Consider the following 19,705-nt stretch of genomic DNA (forward strand, 5'->3'; position numbering starts at 1 on the left):
GACATCTGTAGGAGAGACAAAAGGACTTCTTTTCCTTCATCTTTGTTTGCATATATCTCATAGAGACTTTGTTTTTCGAGGTAGACAAATATATAGATTAGGCTAAGAGGTTGAGTGAACTGATATGAATTCAACCTGTCCTTGAACTTTGCACCAAAACCATGGTTACCTTCCTTGTATTTTCAGAAAACAGTAGAAAGACAGATGTGTTGCATCTGAAAAAAGGAACTCAGTACAGCAATTGTCCTGCTTTGCTAGAATAAAAGCCAAATTTTTAGGAAGTTTGAAAATCTTGCAATTGTTTATATAGCTAGATGCAAGGAAGGGTTGATATTGAATGTTTGCAGAAGTCTTGTGATCCTCTGCATTGATACCAACTGCCATAAATATTGTTAATAGTTTCAGTCCCACTTGCCAACTGAATGAAGAGGGTGGAATTCTCTGTGACAAATGTCTTCCAGGCTATACTGGTTTTCAGTGTGAAAGGTATGTAGACTAATTTTGAGTGAAATATCTATATCATTGCCATCACTAGGTGTTCGTCAGCCTATCTTCCTTGTATTGTTCATACCACATGTACAGAATATTCCTAATAAAATTTCCCTTCTTATTTTATCTGTCATTGTAATACAGAGAAACTTTAGATTAAAATTTAATAGGAAAAACTGTCTTCAGTGAGGACAGTATATGACATGACCACACTCCAGCTGATAAAGTTTCTAAACTCTATGCAGGTGTGCTAATGGTTACTATGGGAATCCTCTTATGCCTGGACAGTCGTGTGCTCCTTGTGAATGCAATGGCAATGTAAACCCTCAAGAAGAGGGCCACTGTGATCCCTTCACAGGACAGTGCCTGAAGTGTCTGGGGAACACAGCAGGTCACCATTGTGAAAAGTGTGCTGATGGGTATTATGGGGATGCAGTGATTGACAAAAACTGCCGTGGTAAGTTGTTCTTTTATTACTTTCAACATTTAAAGAACACAAAAATGCAGGGTTCATGTTCAGAATGAATGGGGACATGTGCACCTTTGCTGAAAAAGTTAATCATCAAGTTGTGAGTTGGCAAGTGCAGGTTGAAAACTCAGGGGTTGGGTTAGGCTGAGGGAGGGGAATGTATTATGTTAGGTTTGACACTTGGTATCCCTGAAACTTACTGGCTGGCTTAATATTGTCCCTCCAGTGACATGCTGTACACATTTCCTACTTCTGAATGTCTCATACAGGGCTGGAAGAAAAAAACTTCTCAAATACAGCTATTCAGAGGTTTGGGGTTTTTTTGTTTTTTTTTTAATTTTAGTCCAAATGCACAGGCATTTTTGTGATATATTAGCATCTATGGGATATAAACAGATGAAACACATCATATGCCAGATTTTGAATTCTGTATAATGAATGCCTACAGATACACATGAATAAATTTTAATTTGGTTTCTTTTTGTCTGAACACAAGCCTGTGCCTGCCACGTGAATGGTTCCCTTTCAAGTACTTGTCAACATGAGACAGGCGTCTGTTCCTGCAAATCAAATGTAATTGGAGAAAGATGTGATAAATGCTTGGTAAGCAGATATATTACCTGTTGCTAATGTGTATATTTTCTTATATTCCTCTCTATCTATAGATATTGATTTGAGCAGATCAAGAAAATAGCAGTAAATAGGTTCAGGGGACAGGGGCCTGTTGCTGGAGTGGAGACCAAAGCTTGTCTGCAGAGTTTTTTATGGTTGTAAATGGCTCTGCATGTGCTCCTTGCAGATGTGAAGCTGTGTAATTGATTCAGTACTGTCCTGTATAAGACTGTTCAGGCTAGTGCTGACAGTGTGCAGTCAAAAACCAAACCAAACACAGTTAACCTGAAGGGATCTTCGAGCTGTGCTTCTGTAAAATTAAGTCTGAGTAGGGAATTTCTAAAGAAATGTAGTTGGTGATAAGAACTAGATCATGGCTGAATGCCAGCAAGGGATTCAGCTGAAAGGCAGGCCTGTTATAAGAACAAACAGATATTCACTGGTGATACAAATCAGGAGTTTCCAGTCTATGCTGTGTTGAACTACATCAGAGACCAGAGCAGGAAATCTGTACCCAGTTACTGCCTTTTGTTCCAGCCCAGCTGAATGACTTTGAACACACATGTACACTGGGTCACTGACCTGCTCCATTCTAGGCTTTCATTCATAGTCACAGGTATCTGTGCCCATGCAAGTCTTTAAATTAAAATAACATCAGACTTCAAAACATAGTGTCTTGCTTGTGAGATTAGAGGACCATGAGAGCATTTCAGGGCTGTTTTTCATGCTGCTATATGTCTGGCAACAGTGGAGGCATAATGCCAGGGAGTCTTTCCACAGCAGTCATGCAGTGCTGGCCAAGATTCACGCAGGTCACACATCATGGGGAGTAAACAAGAGAAAACAAGAGTGTATATTGTAGTGTTTTCAAAAATTTGTGAAACATAGCTCAAATCTATTTCTTCTCCAACAGAACGGGTATTATGGGCTGCTCACTGGGCTTGGCTGCGTTCCCTGCAACTGCAGTCAGTTTGGCTCAGTGTCTGAGGAGTGCAATCATCAGGGGCAGTGTCACTGTGTGCCAGGAGTGGCTGGACAGAAGTGTGATCGCTGTGCTCACGGCTTTTATGCATTCCAGGATGGTGGCTGCACACGTAAGCTCTAATCCACAATCCTTCCAGAGTTTGTCTGGAATTTCTTTCAGCAGTTTATTGTATGCTGAACTCTGGCAAAGGTCAGTTGTTCTGATGATGATGCAGAAGAATCTGTAGGAAGGTCTGCTAATACTTTGATTAAGCTGGGGAACAAAACATTTCTTTGCTCACTGTGTGGCTCCTTGTAAAAGGTGGTGACTATGAAATAATTCATAAAGGGTACATGAGAGAAATATTACATCCTCAATACCTCCTTTGTCTCTTTATTACAAAACCCTTCAGTCCTTCAAAGAGAATGAAACCTTTTTTTTTCTGCATTTGGGAAATTGAACAGCTTCTACTCCTAAAGATTTTTACTTTAGTTTTGCATTTAACTCCTAAATATGTTTTTCCCTACTTTGATGAGAAGTCATTCACTCTATTTTCCCATCATCACCTGACTGTGTACAATTTTTAATCATGATAAGGAAGAAATTGTTCATCTAACAGGAGAACATGCCATCAAAACTTAATTTTTCATGTTAATAAGATGCCCTTTTCAATACAGTATAGCTAAAAGAATGCCTGCCTTTTCTCCAGCCAGACAAAACCACTTTTTTCATGCATCAAACAGTACATTAAAATGAAATATGCAGTGAGATTGTGATAAGATTGTTTTGAAATGAATATACTTTGTCTTTACTAAGAATCAAAGATCCCTTGGGTACCTTTAACCATTTCATTACTGGAAATTACTTAAACGTTTCTAAAAAGATTAATAAAATCACTTCCCTGAAATTCTTCTTTGTAACTGGAATAATATTTTGTTTCTTAAGTTGCCAAATGCATCCTGCAGTATTTAGTTATTATAAAAATAGTTATCAATCCCTATTATTCAATAAGGAATTATTGAGATTAATCCTTTCATCTGCTTGAGAACATTAGCATATCTCTTGATGAATTTTATGTCCTCTGTAATAGAAATTTTTTCCTGCAAATGTACTCTTCTTCAAAAGTAAATTTGTGTGGTGTTGTGGATCCCCCTGTGGAAGTGCAGCACTGCTTTTTGAAACACCAAACAGGCTAAGTCAATAAGCAATAATAGGCTTCCAGTGAAAAGATGAAATGTCACTGTTGTCATGATTTGTTTCTCAGTTTTTATGGATGGCAAGGAGTTTCTAGTGAAATAGACAAATGTACTGCATAAGAAAAGTGAGACTATTGGTGGACTTGGAGTTTCTCCTCTGTAGTAAAGCATGATTAAATTACTCATTTGGTCCTGTGTCTCTTGCAGCCTGTGATTGTGCCCATACTCAGAATAACTGCAATGCTGATTCTGGCCAATGCATTTGTCCCCCTCACACTCAGGGACAAAAGTGTGAACTATGTGAAGAAAATTACTGGGGACTCTCTCCTAAACTTGGTTGCAAGGTATGGTAGGCTGGGTGAAAAGCCATAACTGTTGAAAGCAATTTGCCTTATACAGATGTCAGAATTGGCCTCTTGTTTTGAGAACCATGATCTTTATTCTGTCTCAAAGTGTTCATGCAACATGCTCACATTAAAACAAAAACCAGCAAAACAGCATATGGTACAGTGCTTATTGAGGAACCTTGTAAGAGGGCTGTATCTGAAAATACTCTCAGAGTGCTTATTCTGGTTAGGTGCATAGTTCACATTAAAGTTGTGAGGTGTTTATTCTAGCATTAAATAGTGGTATTAAAACAGATTTATAGCAGCAATGGGCAATTGGGAATGTAACTTCTGTGCAAATCACTAAGCAATAATATTAAGGATTTAAGAAAATTGGAAGTGTCTTGAAAGTTACTACAGGCATTCTTTCTGAAAAATTTATAATTAAAATGGTATAATATGGTTAATATTTCATGGATGAAACAATGGTAGCTCCCATATCTCAGCTTGATGCTTATGATTAAGCAATAAAATGCCAAGTCAGTGCAGACCCAAGGTATAGTAAACATTTATGCCTCTAAGTTCATGCAGTAAATTCCTGTCACATATGGCGTTGGTCCAAACTATTTTATAAATGTTGAGATTTTCAAAAGCCTCAATTACATGAATGTAATAGGTAACTTCAGTGGAGAAACCACGAATACAATCAACTTGACAAGGTCTGTCATTACATGCAGTAAGTACTTAAGTGTCAGCCAAATTGGTATCCTTTTTCTCTTTAATTTTTTAGAGTAAGGATGACAAAATAGTCCTAATAAGTCTTCAGAGTTAAGCATCTTGGTGATTTATAATAACATAGCTGGCAACTGGTCTTTAAACCACAGCTTTGTTACCTGTCAGCTTACTGTCATTCTTACCTAATGTACTGCAAATACAATGTGCTGTACAGCTGTACATTTGTGCATTTCCTTTGAGGTGTTCCTCTCCTAGGGTGATTGCACAGCACTTGCCAATGATCAGGTGTAATTAAATATGCAGTTGCTCAGTTACTTATCATTCCTTTTGGTTGTGGCATCACAGTAATGAATGTGAAAATACTCTAAGGTATTTTAGATCCTTTTTTTGATGGAACAAACTAATGTGATCTCCAGATAATAGTCCCAACAGAGGGATATTCCTTATGCTGAACAGTCAGATGTGGTAGCTTAAGATCAGGGGCAGTGTCTTCTGGCAAACCCAGGAGAGACTCTTTGCATGTTCTCTACATTGATGAAAGGGGGGAGATGCTCAGAAGTCCAGACTGTCTGGTTTTGCAACACAGAATGCATAAGTGGTTACTTTGTCTGGCTTTGTTTCTAGGGGTTTTCTTGATATTTAGCATCCGTTTCTGGGTGCAGTAGTGTAGCAGGCACTATAGTACCCAGTGCTAGAGTAAAAACTGCTTAATACAAAGAGTGCTGTGGGTAAGCTGCAAAATTGTGTAGAATGCTAAAGGATAGACAGTAATTCTTCTATAACTTGTGGGTCTTGGCATGCAAGATAAAGGCTTTTCATCTCAAAGAGAATTGATGAGGAAAATAAATCAGGGAAAATGCTGAGAAAATACAGTAGGTGATGATAGATGGAATGTACTTTTTGCCTGTTCAGTTAGAAATAACCACAGACCAAATTTTGGCTTGTTAAGATAAGAAATTAAGAGTGAAGGCTAATCCAGACTGCTTCAAAAAAGAATGAAAAATAAAGTACCCCCACTTTGCATGTTTGTAATAACAGGTTTGCATTACTGATTAAATAATGAAGGATGCACTCTGCCAGGAAACAGTTTTCCTTTGGTACTGAGCTACGCTGCATGCTAAGCTTCCCTCCTTTGGGATGGAATGCTTGAGCAAGATGCAGAAGCTAAAGCTATTAATGCTTCTTGAAATCTGAAAAGAATGTTAGTTTTAAGATTTTCCTTTCCGTCATATTTATGAAATGATGATACAGATTTCTTTCATTCAGCATTTATACAACATTATTTAATTTACTTGCTGTACTCAATTACTACTACTATAAATTAAATATTTTGGATATATTTTTGTTTTCTGTAACAGATTTTTGTTCCCAACCCACATTTGGGAACCAACAAAGCTTCTAACTTATTGCTATCTTCTGTTGACTGGAAATGCAGTTCTTTTCTAAAATACAAACCAAACAACCTCATTTCTGTATGGAATTTCTTCCCTTTTATTATTGTACAGTATTTGTTGGCAAACATTGAATTTTAAGAGTAATTTTTAAATTTACTGTGCTGTTTCTATTGTAATTTTTTTAAAAGATCTGCTATTTATAAACAATTCTTCTCTTCCTCTAAGGCTTGCAACTGCAGCAGCACTGGTTCAGCCAATCTCCAGTGCGATGTGTTGACAGGTCAATGCCAGTGCAAAACTGAATTTGGAGGACGAGACTGTTCCAGGTGTGCCTTAGGCTACAGGGACTACCCAGACTGTGTTGCCTGTGACTGTGATTTGAGTGGAACCAGAGCAGAGATGTGCAATGACACTGAAGGAGTTTGTGGCTGTGAAGAAGAAACTGGCATCTGTGCCTGCAAGGTACCGAGTTATTCAGCCCCTTCTGGGAAGGCTTTAGTGTTTTCTAGACATTGGTTGCATTGAACTCAAGGAAGATACAGGGCTGAAAGGACTTCAAAAGGCAATCTGTGTAATTTATGAGTACACCTAGATCATTGCTAAAAGATTTTCTGTGACAGATCTTACTATTAGGAAAAATTGAAAAATGGCGAAATGTTTCTGTTCATACACATTTGGTTTTATTAGGTTTGGGAACAACACATTAGTTCAGATGATATAGCCTGCTTTTTTGAAAATTCAAATTGTAATGATAGGAAGAAACCAATAAGTACTAAATGGAGAATCTATTTTTTTTTTTTTAATATGTATGTGTTGCAAGTTTGAATCAATTTCCTATGCCTGAACCAAAGGCAATGCTTAAGAATAACTCAGATATATTGCTAATAGTGAAGTCTGGTATTCTCATATACAGTAAAACAGGAAACAGTAAAAACACATAATATAGGTTTTTCTGAAAAGATGGGAATCAGTTCTTGAAAGACTGAGTGATAGAAAACTTACTTCAAGACAACAAATTTATGCCTGCACAGGTGTCTGCCCAATCTTTGGTTAAAGGTATACAGTGGGCACTGTAGTTTTGGGTGTTTCTTGAGGTTCAGCTCACCAGCTGGGAGTTGAGTGCAAAAATAGACACTTGGGAATAGGTCCCTTGATTCCTATTCATACTGAGCAGTTTATTTGGCTTTTGGAGCTCATTTTCCAATTTGGAAAGGAAGGTTTGGAAAGAAATTCTGTCTTGAACTGGAATACATAGCTGCTGATTTTTGATAGGCAGTCAAATATATGACTTTAACTTAAATGTTCTGTGGTTGTTTGTGGGGAGTTTTATGTGTGGTTTTTGGTTTGTTTCTTTGGTTTTTTATTCAAAGAAGGAAGTCAAATTAGCATTGGAAAATAATGAAAAAAGTAATGTACTGCACAGGAAAACAGATTGCATACAATAATGGATATTCTGCTATGAAGTTTACATAGCAGCTAGTTTTTCTTCCAAAAATAATCATCTTCCATTTAGATAGTGAAGTATTATGAGTGTGCTGTTACCTTTTTTTTTTTTTTAATTTAATATTCTCCAGGAAAATGTTTTTGGTCTACAATGCAGTGAATGTAAACCTGGAACTTTTGGTCTGTCTACTAACAATGCACTAGGATGTACTCCATGCTTCTGTTTTGGGATGTCTACTTCTTGTTCAGAAATAGAAGACCATGTGAGAATTCCTGTAAGTAGAGCAGTATAATCACACAGACACAGTTTGTTGTTATCCTCATGGCAGACACCAACCACACTGATGTGCACATTTAATGGATCAGGCTGAGTGTCCTGACTTACAAGTCCAGTGGCATAGGTCAGAGCAGAAGAGAAAGCAAATGGTAAATGGTCATAGCCTTATTTCTGAAACCTTGCATTTTACTCTTCACTTCTTAAAAAAGTAAACAAATGTGTTTTCCAGTTTTTTGGGTTGGGCATTTATTACTCTAAGATGGACTATTGACTGTTTCAAAGCAGCTAAAATTGTAAACAGAATATTTTGTTGACTGAATCTTTTGTTCTTTGTCACAGATAACATTAACTCCAGATCAGGCTATTCTGCATGTAGTAGCTCAAAGTAACCTGACTGGAACAGTGGAAGGAGTATTTTCACAATTTCCTGATGTTTTATTGGATGCTGCCATAGTCAGGAAGTACTTAAATACAGAAACATTTTACTGGAAGTTGCCAGAGCAGTTTCAGGGAGACCAGGTAAGAATAATAAATAATTGGAATTAGTTCTATTCTTGTAGTTCATAATATTTTAACTATTCAGTGATAGAACTTACTTGCATCTAGCACAAACAGTATATTTACATTACCCTTTCCTAACAAGATTTTTCTTGACCATGTTAATTGGTAACACCAATGTTTAATTACTTTACAGGTTCTGGCAGGGAGGGGGAAGAGTAGTATATTTGGTTTCATTGTAGAAGCCTAAAAGAATTTTCATTCTTGAATCATTATAAAGATCATGGAATCTCTGTTGCTTAGGAATAGAATGAAAATTGAATGCTCACCTTGAGCAGGTCTAGAGAAAGAAATTAAGACTGCTTTTTAGAAATATGTATTTAACCTTAGTGGAGAAGCCACCGAGCTTAAGTCAATTTTCATGTTTTATTGCCAATTCTTCAAAGGACTGGCAATTTTCCAGTCTAAAGATGATGTTAAGATATTTTCAACTACTAGCTCAAACCTCAGATTAAGTAATAGTAATAATTTTTTAATCCAAACAGCTCATGGCCTATGGAGGGAAGCTGAGATACACTGTTGCCTTTTATGCTTTGGATGGCTTTGGAACCTCAAATTTTGAGCCACAAATTCTAATGAAAGGAGGTCACACTAGCAAGTTGGTCATCTATGTAGACATCCCTTCTCCAGAAAATGGAGTAAGAACTGACAAGGAAGTAGAAATGAAGGAGGTAAGCCAAAACACAGGAGAAACACAACATTACCTCGAAGTAAACTTGAATGTTCATGGTTTTAATAATAAATAAATACAATAATAATAATAATAATAATAATAATAATAATAATAATAATAATAATAATAATAATAAATGTGTTGTTTCCCTAGGATTCTTGGAAGTATTTTAACTCTGTGTCTGATGAGCCTGTCTTACGTTCTGACTTCATGTCTGTGCTCAGCAATGTTGAATACATTCTTATTAAGGCAGCTTATGGCCAAGGATTGCAGCAAAGCAGGTAAAGCAACCTGATTAGATTTATTTGTTGTATTGCATTTACAGTAGTTTTACTTACAAATAGCCCCAACTGAGCTATACAGTAAAGACTTCTCTCAGAAAAATTTGCAATTCCTATCTGTGACTTTTGCCCATCCTCTGACAAGAAAACATTTGACTTTTAATTGCTGCAGAATCTCTTGAATTTTTTTGTAAATACTAAATGACTCTGCTGCTTACTTTGATAGGAAAACGCACAAAGAAGCACAGGCTGATGCAGTGTTCTGCACGACTGATGATATAGTTAAATATTTTATATTTTCTAAAATATTTCTTACCCATCTTGCTTTTAAGGATATTGAATTTCTTGTTTCTTTTTTCAGTTGAAGCACATGGTCCCCTGAGTTCCTGGGTTTTTATCATTGTAGGCATCTCCTGTAGCTTGAAACACTCTGGGCAGTGGCAATAAGATAGTCCTACCTCAGAATAGTGGCATTTTATTGCAATTTTGTCCAGAACTAAGTTACTAATGAGAGGGAGGAATGGGATATCATAATTTCATCTGTCAGTCTGGAAACTACCAAGACAAACAAAGATCCATCCAATAAAAACTCATTCTGTATGTCTTCACAGCTCTGAAGAGGTCTGATTCCACCTCCAGATTTTGTTATTTTTGATTCACATGCCCTCAATTATCTTTCTATTAGCTCTGTCCAAAACTGTGGCACAAGACAAATGTAGTTTGTCTCTATTATTTCTGAGGAAAAATTACATACTCTTGCATGGTGGATTCAGGAAGTTTTTCAGACCAAGAGGGATCAACCTTTATTACCTTTAATAATTTCTGACATATTTAGTTTTAGATTCTTAAATCCCATAAATAGGTAAAAAGTCTTCAGTTTTTGAGATATTTGCATGGGAAATTATGGAAGATTATGCATTGTATACCTGACCTTGAAGCATGGAAATGTTTTGGTTCTTGTTTGTGATGTTCGTGCTTCTTTAGATGTTCACACTCTCTTCTGCATACATCTTGTAGAATTGCAAATATCTCAATGGAACTCGCAGTCAAGTTTGAAGAAATGCATGCAGGCAGACCTCTAGCTCATCTTGTAGAGAAATGTAGGTGTCCTGCTGGTTACACTGGATTGTCCTGCCAGGTACTGAGCCCTTAAATCCTTTTTGTGTGTCTAATAGTATGAAAGTAAAAGAAAAAAAATTACTTAAATGGCTTTCAAAATTGTTTGTAGCTGTTGAGAGCTGTGACAATTTTTTTAAAAATATTGTTTTACTCCCCTTACAACTAGAGCTGTGCTCCAGGATACTACAGGGGAAAGCATACAGAACTCAGTGTAAGAGAGCCTCACACTCTGATAGCACCTTGTGTGCCATGTCAGTGCAACAACCACAGTGAAACCTGTGATCCTGACACTGGAAAGTGCTTGGTAGGTACATCTTAAACATTCAGGAGTTTTTAGGACAAGTATACAGCTGTATCTCTTGGACAAAATGTGGGGTTTTTTTTCCCCCTCCACAACTCTGAAAGATGGAAAATCTGAATAGTTTCCCTTAAAGTGCATTCAGTAAATTTAGCAATGTTTTGAGGCGTTAACATACTCAAAGTCATTAATTATTTTAGTTTTAATTTTATTTTTAATATTACTTGTGTATTGGTTGATTTTGTCTGTTTTTTTGTGAGACCTTTTGAGTGCCTGAACAAGGTCTGCTTCAGAACACAAAAAAAGAAATAAAGGATGCAATAAGCCATACTCTACCACAGATTTACGTCAGACTTACACCTTTCTCAGTAAGAGAATCCTCTGGGCAGCTTTAAAGGAGGTTTTTTTTAATGGCCAGGCTCCAGTATTGTAGGGACATGCCTCAGCTAAGTTGATCTGCTCACTTGTCTCAGTTTATCCCAAAGGTTGCAAAGAGGGGTCACATATGACTAACACATTTCCTCTCTCCTGTGGTCTGACAGGCTGTGGACAGCAAATTCTCAGTTAACCAAATAAGGCATATTAAGTCCATTCCCTGGCATTGCTCAGTGTTTTTTCCCTAATTCCTTCCCCAGTTGCTTTATTTTTCCAGTGGTGAATGGGTTAGTTCAAAGTAAACTTCTGCTGAATTCATTCTTGAAGTTAGTTTTTAAATTAGTTTCCTTAGTCCTTCAGGCTTTTCTAAACCATTATTTTATTTTAAGGTTTGTACAAAAGTATGTATCTCATGAGTAAAAATGAAGCTTCTCAACTTTCACAAGGCTAAAATGCATAAGTTTTTCACAGAGGTGAATATTCATGGTTCTTCCTCTTAGTTTGTTGTTGAGGGTTAGCAAGTCACGTGTGCCTTGAGATTATACTCAGACATTTCCAGCTGAGTGGGGTAGGCAAGAGAGTTAGTTTTCACCTGACTTCTGCTCCCAGAAAATAGGAGGTTGCATTGCTACTGTTTACCTCATCAATCAACCTAAAATACACATTAGCAGGCAAATGAAATACAGAATAAGAAAAAAGAAACATTAAAAGAAGTAAGGGAGTGGTGGGGGGGGGAGCAGAAAAGTATTTTTGTTCACTTGGGGGACTAGTCAGTTAAATTGTGTTTATAATACAAATTTGATGTTTTAATATTAATAGCACTGGTTATTGATCAGTACTCTTGACAAACGAAATGTAGTGTCTGTGAATCCTAACTGTGGATAGTCCTCAGCATTTGCTGAAATGCTGAAACAGAAAAATCAGGTATTCTGTTAAGTTTTTTACTTTTTTTTTCTTTTTCTATGTTTGTTTCTTGTGTTTGGATTTTTGTTTGTTTGGGTATTTTTTAGGATTTTTTTGCTTTATACTGTGATGTTCTGACCTTAATTGATTAATAGTAGCAAAAATAAATAGACTTTATAGAAATTTAGAAAAGAAATTAGGTCAGCCTGCCTGAAGGGGCATTCACATAAGAGAAAATACGCTGACATTCTGTTTGCATAAAAGATTTTTTCACTCAGAGAACACTTACCAATGGGTAGTGACATGTGGAGATCATTGTTGGAAACTGTACACATGTACTGATAAAGTAGATGAATGTACTCCTGTTGTTTGTTGTTGCTTTAAACCATCTGAATTTTGTGTCTCAGAACTGCAGAGATAACACAGTTGGTGATTACTGCAGTGCTTGTGCCCCAGGCTACTACGGGAAAGTAACTGGATCTGCCAATGACTGCTCTCTTTGTGCCTGTCCCAGAGCCAACCCTGTCAGGTAGCCAGAGCTTACTAAATCCAGTGCACGTTTTACTCTTCCCATTTCTTGTGCATCTAACCTCCTCCTCCTCCACCATGACAATAGGGGCTGGTTATTGTTATGTGTCCTTAGTTTTTAGACATTTGAATGCTGCCTATTTTTATTTAGTAAAAGGGGCTTGCATTCTGAGCTGTACTGGTAATTCTGTGAAATTTTAAAATGAAAGAATTAGGTGATAGATGAGTCAATTTTTTCTCTAAGACTAGAACATACACTGCCTTATAGATAGTTGACTAACTTGCTGTGATATTGTCTAGCATCAAATGTGAGTCTTTCTTCATTCAGAGAACAGTACTTATATATTTACAAAGATTCAGGCAATGCAGGAACTTTTCATGAGATCAATCCTAGGGGAAGAATGAATACTCTTTTGTCTGAAATTCATACATCTGCTTGTTTGGTAGATGAACAGTTAACTTTGTATTTTAAAAAAACAAAATGCTGTGCAGGCTAGGTTTTTTCAGAAACTTAAAAAACATATTTGTTGTTTGCTTTTGTATAATTGAATCAGAATGAGAGTTTAGCAATTCTGGTGTCTTCATGGTAGTCTCAGTTAAATTCATACAATTGCCATATCATACAGCATCCATTTTACATTGTCTTGCTTTGTCTTTACATTGGCTTTTAAGTGAAGGCCACAATGTGCTCTATTATTTAATGCAGTAATGGAGCCACATTGGGAAAGCAAACTTAACTAATTTAAAGTACAAATTCTACAGCAATGCAATCAGATTAAACAGAAGATGCTGATGCTTACAATATTTAACCTGAAGGTGTTATCTGTCTTTGTATGGTCTTTTGTTTATATGATAGCAGTTATTTGTTTATCCTTCCTCCAGTTTTAGTCCCACTTGTGTACTGAAAGGTGTTCAGGATTACCTCTGTGATGCTTGTCTCCCAGGATATGAAGGACAGTACTGTGAAAGGTGAGTCAAACATGATGTTCCCATTTATTCCTAACTACCAAGGACAGTTTGGTTAATAGGAGCTGTGTGTGTACTCAGATTATTCAGTGTTCATAAATAAGTCTATAAAAGAGTGCTCAAGGACTTGGAGAGATTTGCTAGTTACTGTTGAACTATTAATGAAATCTGCAAGCTGTCAGTAAATGTAACATCTGATGTCATGATGAACATCCTGTGATGGTCAGTGTGCCTTTCTTCCCTGCAGGTGCTCCCCTGGCTATTATGGTGACCCCCAGCTCCCTGGTGGCAGCTGCCGTCCGTGCCAGTGCAATCCAGGTGGTTCTGTTGATGGGAATTGTGATGGTGCCACTGGGCAGTGCCTCTGTAAGCCAGGGGTAACAGGACAGCTCTGTGAGGAGTGTGAGCCAAGGCATCTTCTGCTGGAGGACGAATGTGTGTGTAGGTGGATTTCAACTGTTCACTTTCCCAAGGGGCTCTGGTCCATTCCAGTGATATTTATGTGCACATGGCTATTCCTTGGACGGGTTTATGATGTCAGACCCTGTTCTTTCTGTGAAAGGAAGAGACCCTAACAATTTATTATTTCTGTAAAACAGAGAGTTTTGGAGAAGGTATTCTCTGGAGGCTTCATCCAATCTCAACCATTCTGTGAACACAGAGGAAAATACAGTAGAATTCATAACATCAGCCAAGCAGTTAATCCTTAAAATGGCTTATTTAGTGTTACAAACAACTTTAAGAAAAGATAATTTTAAGACTTTTGCTGACTGTATAATATCTTATTTATTGCAAAATCTTGAATTCCTGTGTCATTGACCCTTTGGATGTGAGGTTGCTGTAATAATACTTTTGGAATTATGCCAGGTTTATAGGCATTCTCCACCAATAATAAATCATATTCCCCCAGTAATTACTGTTGTAATTCTTTATGAGAGTGTAAGTAGCAGAAAGACACATCTAGTACAGTAATCTGCTTCTATAATGAATCAGGGTTTAGAACTCTGGTTTTATTTTGGATAAATGTAAAAAAAAGGAAATAAATTAAATTAGAGGACTATAGGCTTGAATTTCCTGTCTGATGAGCCTGTTGGACTGAACGACTTCAACATGGATTTATTGCAAAATAGCTAAATAATCTCAATAAGTTTGTAATACAGCAAGCCGCTCAATAGCTAGCAGAACCAATAGTGCTCTAATGTGTGCTAACCTAAAGAGAGTGTGTTTGGAATAAGTTCACTATTGGGCAAGAAGGAAAAGACAAGACTACAAATCTGTATATCCAGAGTTTTACTTTACCACTCTTAACTGAAATGATGAAGGCACATACTGTCTAAGTCAAAAGTGCTGTATTTTTTGTGTTCATTTTAATACTAATACTGCTTCCTTAAAATTGTTTATTTAGCTTGTGATGACAACTGCACAGGAGTTTTGTTAAACAGTTTGGATAATCTCCACGAGGCCATGCTTTCAGTGAACCTCACTGGTATTGACCGTGTGCCCTATGGGATATTGTCAGAGCTGGAGAATGCAACACAACAGTTGAAGGTAAAATGCTTTTAAAACAAAAGTTGCAGCTGTCCACAGGTGCTAGTAATTTGACAGAAGGCCTCCTGAAGTTCATGGTTTGAATATGTGTGATACCAGGCTAAGACCATTATGTTTGCTGTGGAAATATACCTTAAGTTATTTGGCTGCCTGTTTCAGTTGATTTTTATTTGTTGCTCTGGCATTTAAATAAATGGATTAATATATTTTTCCATCAGCAACTGGATTTCTGAACATGCTTTAGGTATGTGCTTCACCAAGATTATGTGCATTCTTAAATCTGGCCAGCAAGGGGGTTAGCTTTCAGTGGTGAAATAGAAACAGCAGACCAGGTTGTCTCCCTTTTTGGTCCCTTTGCTAAAGAGCTGCTAAGGCATAGATGTAGAGGCTGTTTCCCTGGACTTCCTTGGGTCCTTCCCGGGCGTGGTAGGCTGTTTTCCATTAGCAAGGGTGCTTGAGGTGCAGCAGTTTGCTTTATTTTTGGCTGTGTGGCAGTCCAAGTGCTTTACTCTACCCTCCAGCTCAGGACACTAAAAGTCAGGTGGAATGTCCCAGTGTCAGACACTTTCAGACTGCTTGGGGCAAACTTCCCTTCAGCTCCACTCCCTTTAACAAAGCATGAAATTCCAATTTTTTGTGATTCTAGAAGGTCATTTATTGTTGCTGAGGAATAGGTTCATGTGTTCTCTGCACAAAAACAGAGATAAACAGGATTCTCCCTACTTCATGACTACTAAAAATAAGTACATTTATTTGTAAGAGTCTTCTCAGCAATAGTCAAGCAGACAAGCTCTGAGTCAGAAACAAAGCTAACTTCTTTGTATTTCACCATATTGCAAGAAAATCAAAATAATGTGTGTTGTTTTGTGCTGCCAAATTCACCAAATAAGAGTTTGAATTTTAATTTCTTCTATTTAACATATAAGGCAGAATGAATTCCAACCAGTGTACTTCTTCAAAATGTTAATATTTACAATAATTGATGGCAAACTTGATTAAATTGCATGTTTATGCTTCAGCAGAGGTACACTTATCCTTCAATTTTAATTGCTAACCTTTTAGTTGGAAAGCTTGTTATGCTTCTCTTCCTTTATGTCCTAAGGCATAAGTGCACTGAGCTATTGTAATACTTCAAGGATGCAATTCACTTGCTTTCTATAATTAGTTTGTGTTTGCATAGGAGCACCATCACCTTTTACTTGGAAACATTATTCATATGTAGTTTTTATTGAGCACTTTATTGCAAAGAAAAGTCAAATCTTAAGTAAAAATAAGGGCAGTTTAAGTTTCTACTTACTTCTTAAGTAAGTTTTACTTTCTTAACTGTGGTAGTTTGTAGTAAGCTCACCTTAACTACTTAAGTAAGCTTCTACTTACTTGTTTGGAAGTTCTAGTATATACATTTTTTCAATATTAAAATTAAATCAAAGCCAGATGTGACTTTCTTGAAAATGGGGTGCTTAAAGTGATATAAAACTTCTTGTGACTTGTCATTTCATTTATGTCAGGCCACAGTGTTTTTGAATTTAATAATTTTTCTCTGTTTGGAAGCAGGTATCCCCCCTGGATATTTAAAGATTACCTTACTTTTTGTCTTATACCAGAGAAACTGTGGCTGGGGGAAAGAAAATCTCCAAGGTTATTTCTGTGAATTACAGGTTTTACCTGAAAGGCTGTCCCCTGCACTCATGCTAGTAGCTCAGTAACTTGAATACTTCCTCTTTTCTGTACCTTTCTGTGGGTCTGTTGGTAATGACAGTGTTATCAAATCAGATTGTCTACTCCTCATTGCTTCTGCACCTCCAGTCCATTGGAAAACTTCAGTAGTTCTATTTTTCTAGTTAAAGCCTCCTGCTTTACTCCTTCTGATAAAGCTGAACTTGGTTGCTGTCCTGTTCTACTTTTTTGATCTAGACTTTTAAAGAAACCTGCTGGGTTTCAAGGCTCAAGAGCTTCTGCTTTCTTTGAAATTTACATTTGACACGAGGCTGTTGGATACTCTTGTGTACAACTTTTTGAAAAATTTGGATTTTACTTATATGTGTGTGTATATATATGTATTTAATCTATGGTATTTACAATGATTGGTTCTGAAACAGTTGAAATCTAAAAATAACCTTTCCTAATTGCTCTTTCTGTAAGAGATATCATAACTTCCTTTGTATCTTTAGAGAAGTGGTATTCTGTTGCATGCCTTGGCTGTATAAAATATTATACACTTGGGTACAATGACCTATTTATTGCCATATGGAGCAAGTTTGAAGTGGTCTTGAGCCTATTATTCTTCCTCATTGACAAAGGAGCCCACAAGACTCCACATCTCCAGGGTCATCCTCACATCCTACTACAGCTGTTCTGACAGGACCTGCTGCTGAAAGGGAAGCAGCTGTGGGACTGGGTGAAATATTGAGTTTGAAGGGCCTTGGAGCTCCTCAAAGTAGTTTATTTGGGCAGCTCAGACTGGTGAAATTGAGAATCAGGAATGCAGAACTGCTGCTTCCTTCCTTTTTACTCAATTAAAAATACAGCATGGATGGATTCTTGCCTATTTAAGGAGCTGGTACACTGTGTTACATGACTGTATGTATGCAATTACTTTGTCATCTTGTGTGCTTTGCAAATCAGTCCTTTCTAACATAAATAATGTAAATAGTGTGCATAGTTATTTTCTTCCCAACTTTTCTGGACCCACAACGAACTCTTCAAGTTACAGTGAGCTTTACTTCTATTTCTTATAGAGGTCTGTAGTTCCTAGAGAAGATACAGCTTTCTTGTTAGATGCAGCAGAAGAAAATCTTCTGAATTTATCAGGAGGCATTGATTACTTGCATGAAGAGGTAAGTGCTGGTTTCTTTATTCTTAGCCTATCTGGAGAAATCATTTGAGATTTCACAGCATAATTTCTTGATGCCAGAGACTTGTTCAGAAATTATTTCCACAGAATCACTAAGTTGGAGGCACCTTCTAGATCATCAACCCATAACAAGGTGCTTCCACTGAGCATTGTTATTGTATTGCATTAATATTGATGTATCCAGAACAGTGATTTTCTTAAATATTAGTTGTACCTAAAAAAATTATATAATATTTACTCGGTTAAAGAAATAGCTTTGCTAATTATGAGCTTACTGATTATGGAAATAATTGCTAACTCTGTTCTGAAAGTCTGGAGCTTTGAAAACAAATAAGGCATCTACAAGCATGGAAGCATCAGAGATTTGTAAACCAGTTAGATCTACCCTATCAAATGCATTGTTTCCTTAAACTAAAATATTCTCAATATTAAGAAAATAAGCATAAAAAACCATAGACATGTGTCAGGAATTAATCAATGTTTTAGGAGAACTGAAATATCATCTCTGATTTTATTCTAGACAACTAGATTTTTGAAAAAAGCTCAGCAACTTGACACAATGACTCAGAAAACCAGGAATAAAAGTCAAGAACTGACTGGCTTTATTGACACAGTACATACAACCATCAAAGGTATCCTGTTTTTAAGATATTTCCATTTCTTTACAAAATTTAGTAAGGGTATGTCCTTTGCAACTCTTTAAGTCCTATTTACATGGGAAATGCTGCAGTTTGCACAGGGAATTCAAAGATGTTTTTTTTTTTTTAAATGGTATGACTGAATTGTTTACTCTCCTACTCAGCACTTGCTGAAGTTGCTTTGTCACTAAATGAAACACTGGGCCTGGATCTGCCACTGTCAAATGCTGCATCTCAGAGCCTGCAGGATGATATTTCTGCCCTCTTGGATGCCTTGCGCAAGAAGGATTTTGTTCGACAGCACCATAATGCTACCACAGTCCTAAAGTAAGCTTGTTCTACCAAAATCTTTATTTCACCTATGTCTTACCATGCAACACTGCTCTTTTGAAGAGTTACCTGGAGAAACATTTTGCCATATTGAGTGGCAGTGTAACAGCCCAGGTGGAGCTATGTGGACTTTGTTTTGGAGTTACATGATTTGATTTCGTCATCCCATGTGATACAAATCAATAATAAAGTCTTTTTAGATGTCTGGACAATCAGTAGTAAAGCCTGCTAACTTGGATGTGATAGAAAATTGCCTTGCAATAAGTCAAAAGACTCACTGACTTCAGATTCTTTCAGATCTGACCCTAATACACATCTCTGTGCATATTTTGGCTGAAAACTGTCTCAGTCAGTTGCAAGCCCAGGACATGTCAGACCTGCTGAAGGACATGACAATTGGTTTTCATTGGAATATGTAATGCAAAGATCTGCAAATAAAACCAAGACATTTCTTAAAGCATTTTCAGCCACTGCTTAGGATTGTATTCTATTTTCTTGATTTCTTCCCAGGTGAATTTTGAAATGTCTTTCATAGACATTATTAGTGCTTATTGCAAGATAAAAAAATTACATTTCCAAAATACAGCAAGTTTTTTGTTCCACTTTCAGAAATACTAACTAATGCCATAGCACACCAAAACCTGCAGGAATGTTAACATTAGCTTCAAGGAACAAGGATTTAGACCAGAGTAGAATATTTCTGAAAATTGAACTTTTTATTAAGTACTT

At 36.8% G+C, this 19,705-nt stretch overlaps 1 protein-coding gene across 1 annotated transcript in view; it reads left to right on the plus strand.

Annotated features, from left to right (window-relative positions):
- LAMA1 (laminin subunit alpha 1) overlaps window positions 1-19,705 on the plus strand; it is a 96,542-nt gene that overhangs the window by 49,221 nt on the left and 27,616 nt on the right. Inside the window, exons 18-36 of the mRNA XM_079299683.1 lie at window positions 400-486; window positions 735-946; window positions 1,455-1,561; window positions 2,484-2,664; window positions 3,938-4,074; window positions 6,411-6,647; window positions 7,760-7,903; window positions 8,245-8,424; window positions 8,949-9,134; window positions 9,290-9,417; window positions 10,435-10,555; window positions 10,703-10,840; window positions 12,520-12,641; window positions 13,523-13,609; window positions 13,854-14,047; window positions 15,012-15,154; window positions 17,893-17,991; window positions 18,529-18,640; window positions 18,811-18,973. Of these exons, the coding sequence (XP_079155809.1) occupies window positions 400-486; window positions 735-946; window positions 1,455-1,561; window positions 2,484-2,664; window positions 3,938-4,074; window positions 6,411-6,647; window positions 7,760-7,903; window positions 8,245-8,424; window positions 8,949-9,134; window positions 9,290-9,417; window positions 10,435-10,555; window positions 10,703-10,840; window positions 12,520-12,641; window positions 13,523-13,609; window positions 13,854-14,047; window positions 15,012-15,154; window positions 17,893-17,991; window positions 18,529-18,640; window positions 18,811-18,973 (2,778 nt within the window). The remainder of the gene's footprint in view (window positions 1-399; window positions 487-734; window positions 947-1,454; window positions 1,562-2,483; window positions 2,665-3,937; window positions 4,075-6,410; window positions 6,648-7,759; window positions 7,904-8,244; window positions 8,425-8,948; window positions 9,135-9,289; window positions 9,418-10,434; window positions 10,556-10,702; window positions 10,841-12,519; window positions 12,642-13,522; window positions 13,610-13,853; window positions 14,048-15,011; window positions 15,155-17,892; window positions 17,992-18,528; window positions 18,641-18,810; window positions 18,974-19,705) is intronic.

The sequence above is a fragment of the Erithacus rubecula genome (genome assembly GCF_903797595.1).
Source record: "Erithacus rubecula genome assembly, chromosome: 3".
NCBI classification, from domain to species: domain Eukaryota; kingdom Metazoa; phylum Chordata; class Aves; order Passeriformes; family Muscicapidae; genus Erithacus; species Erithacus rubecula.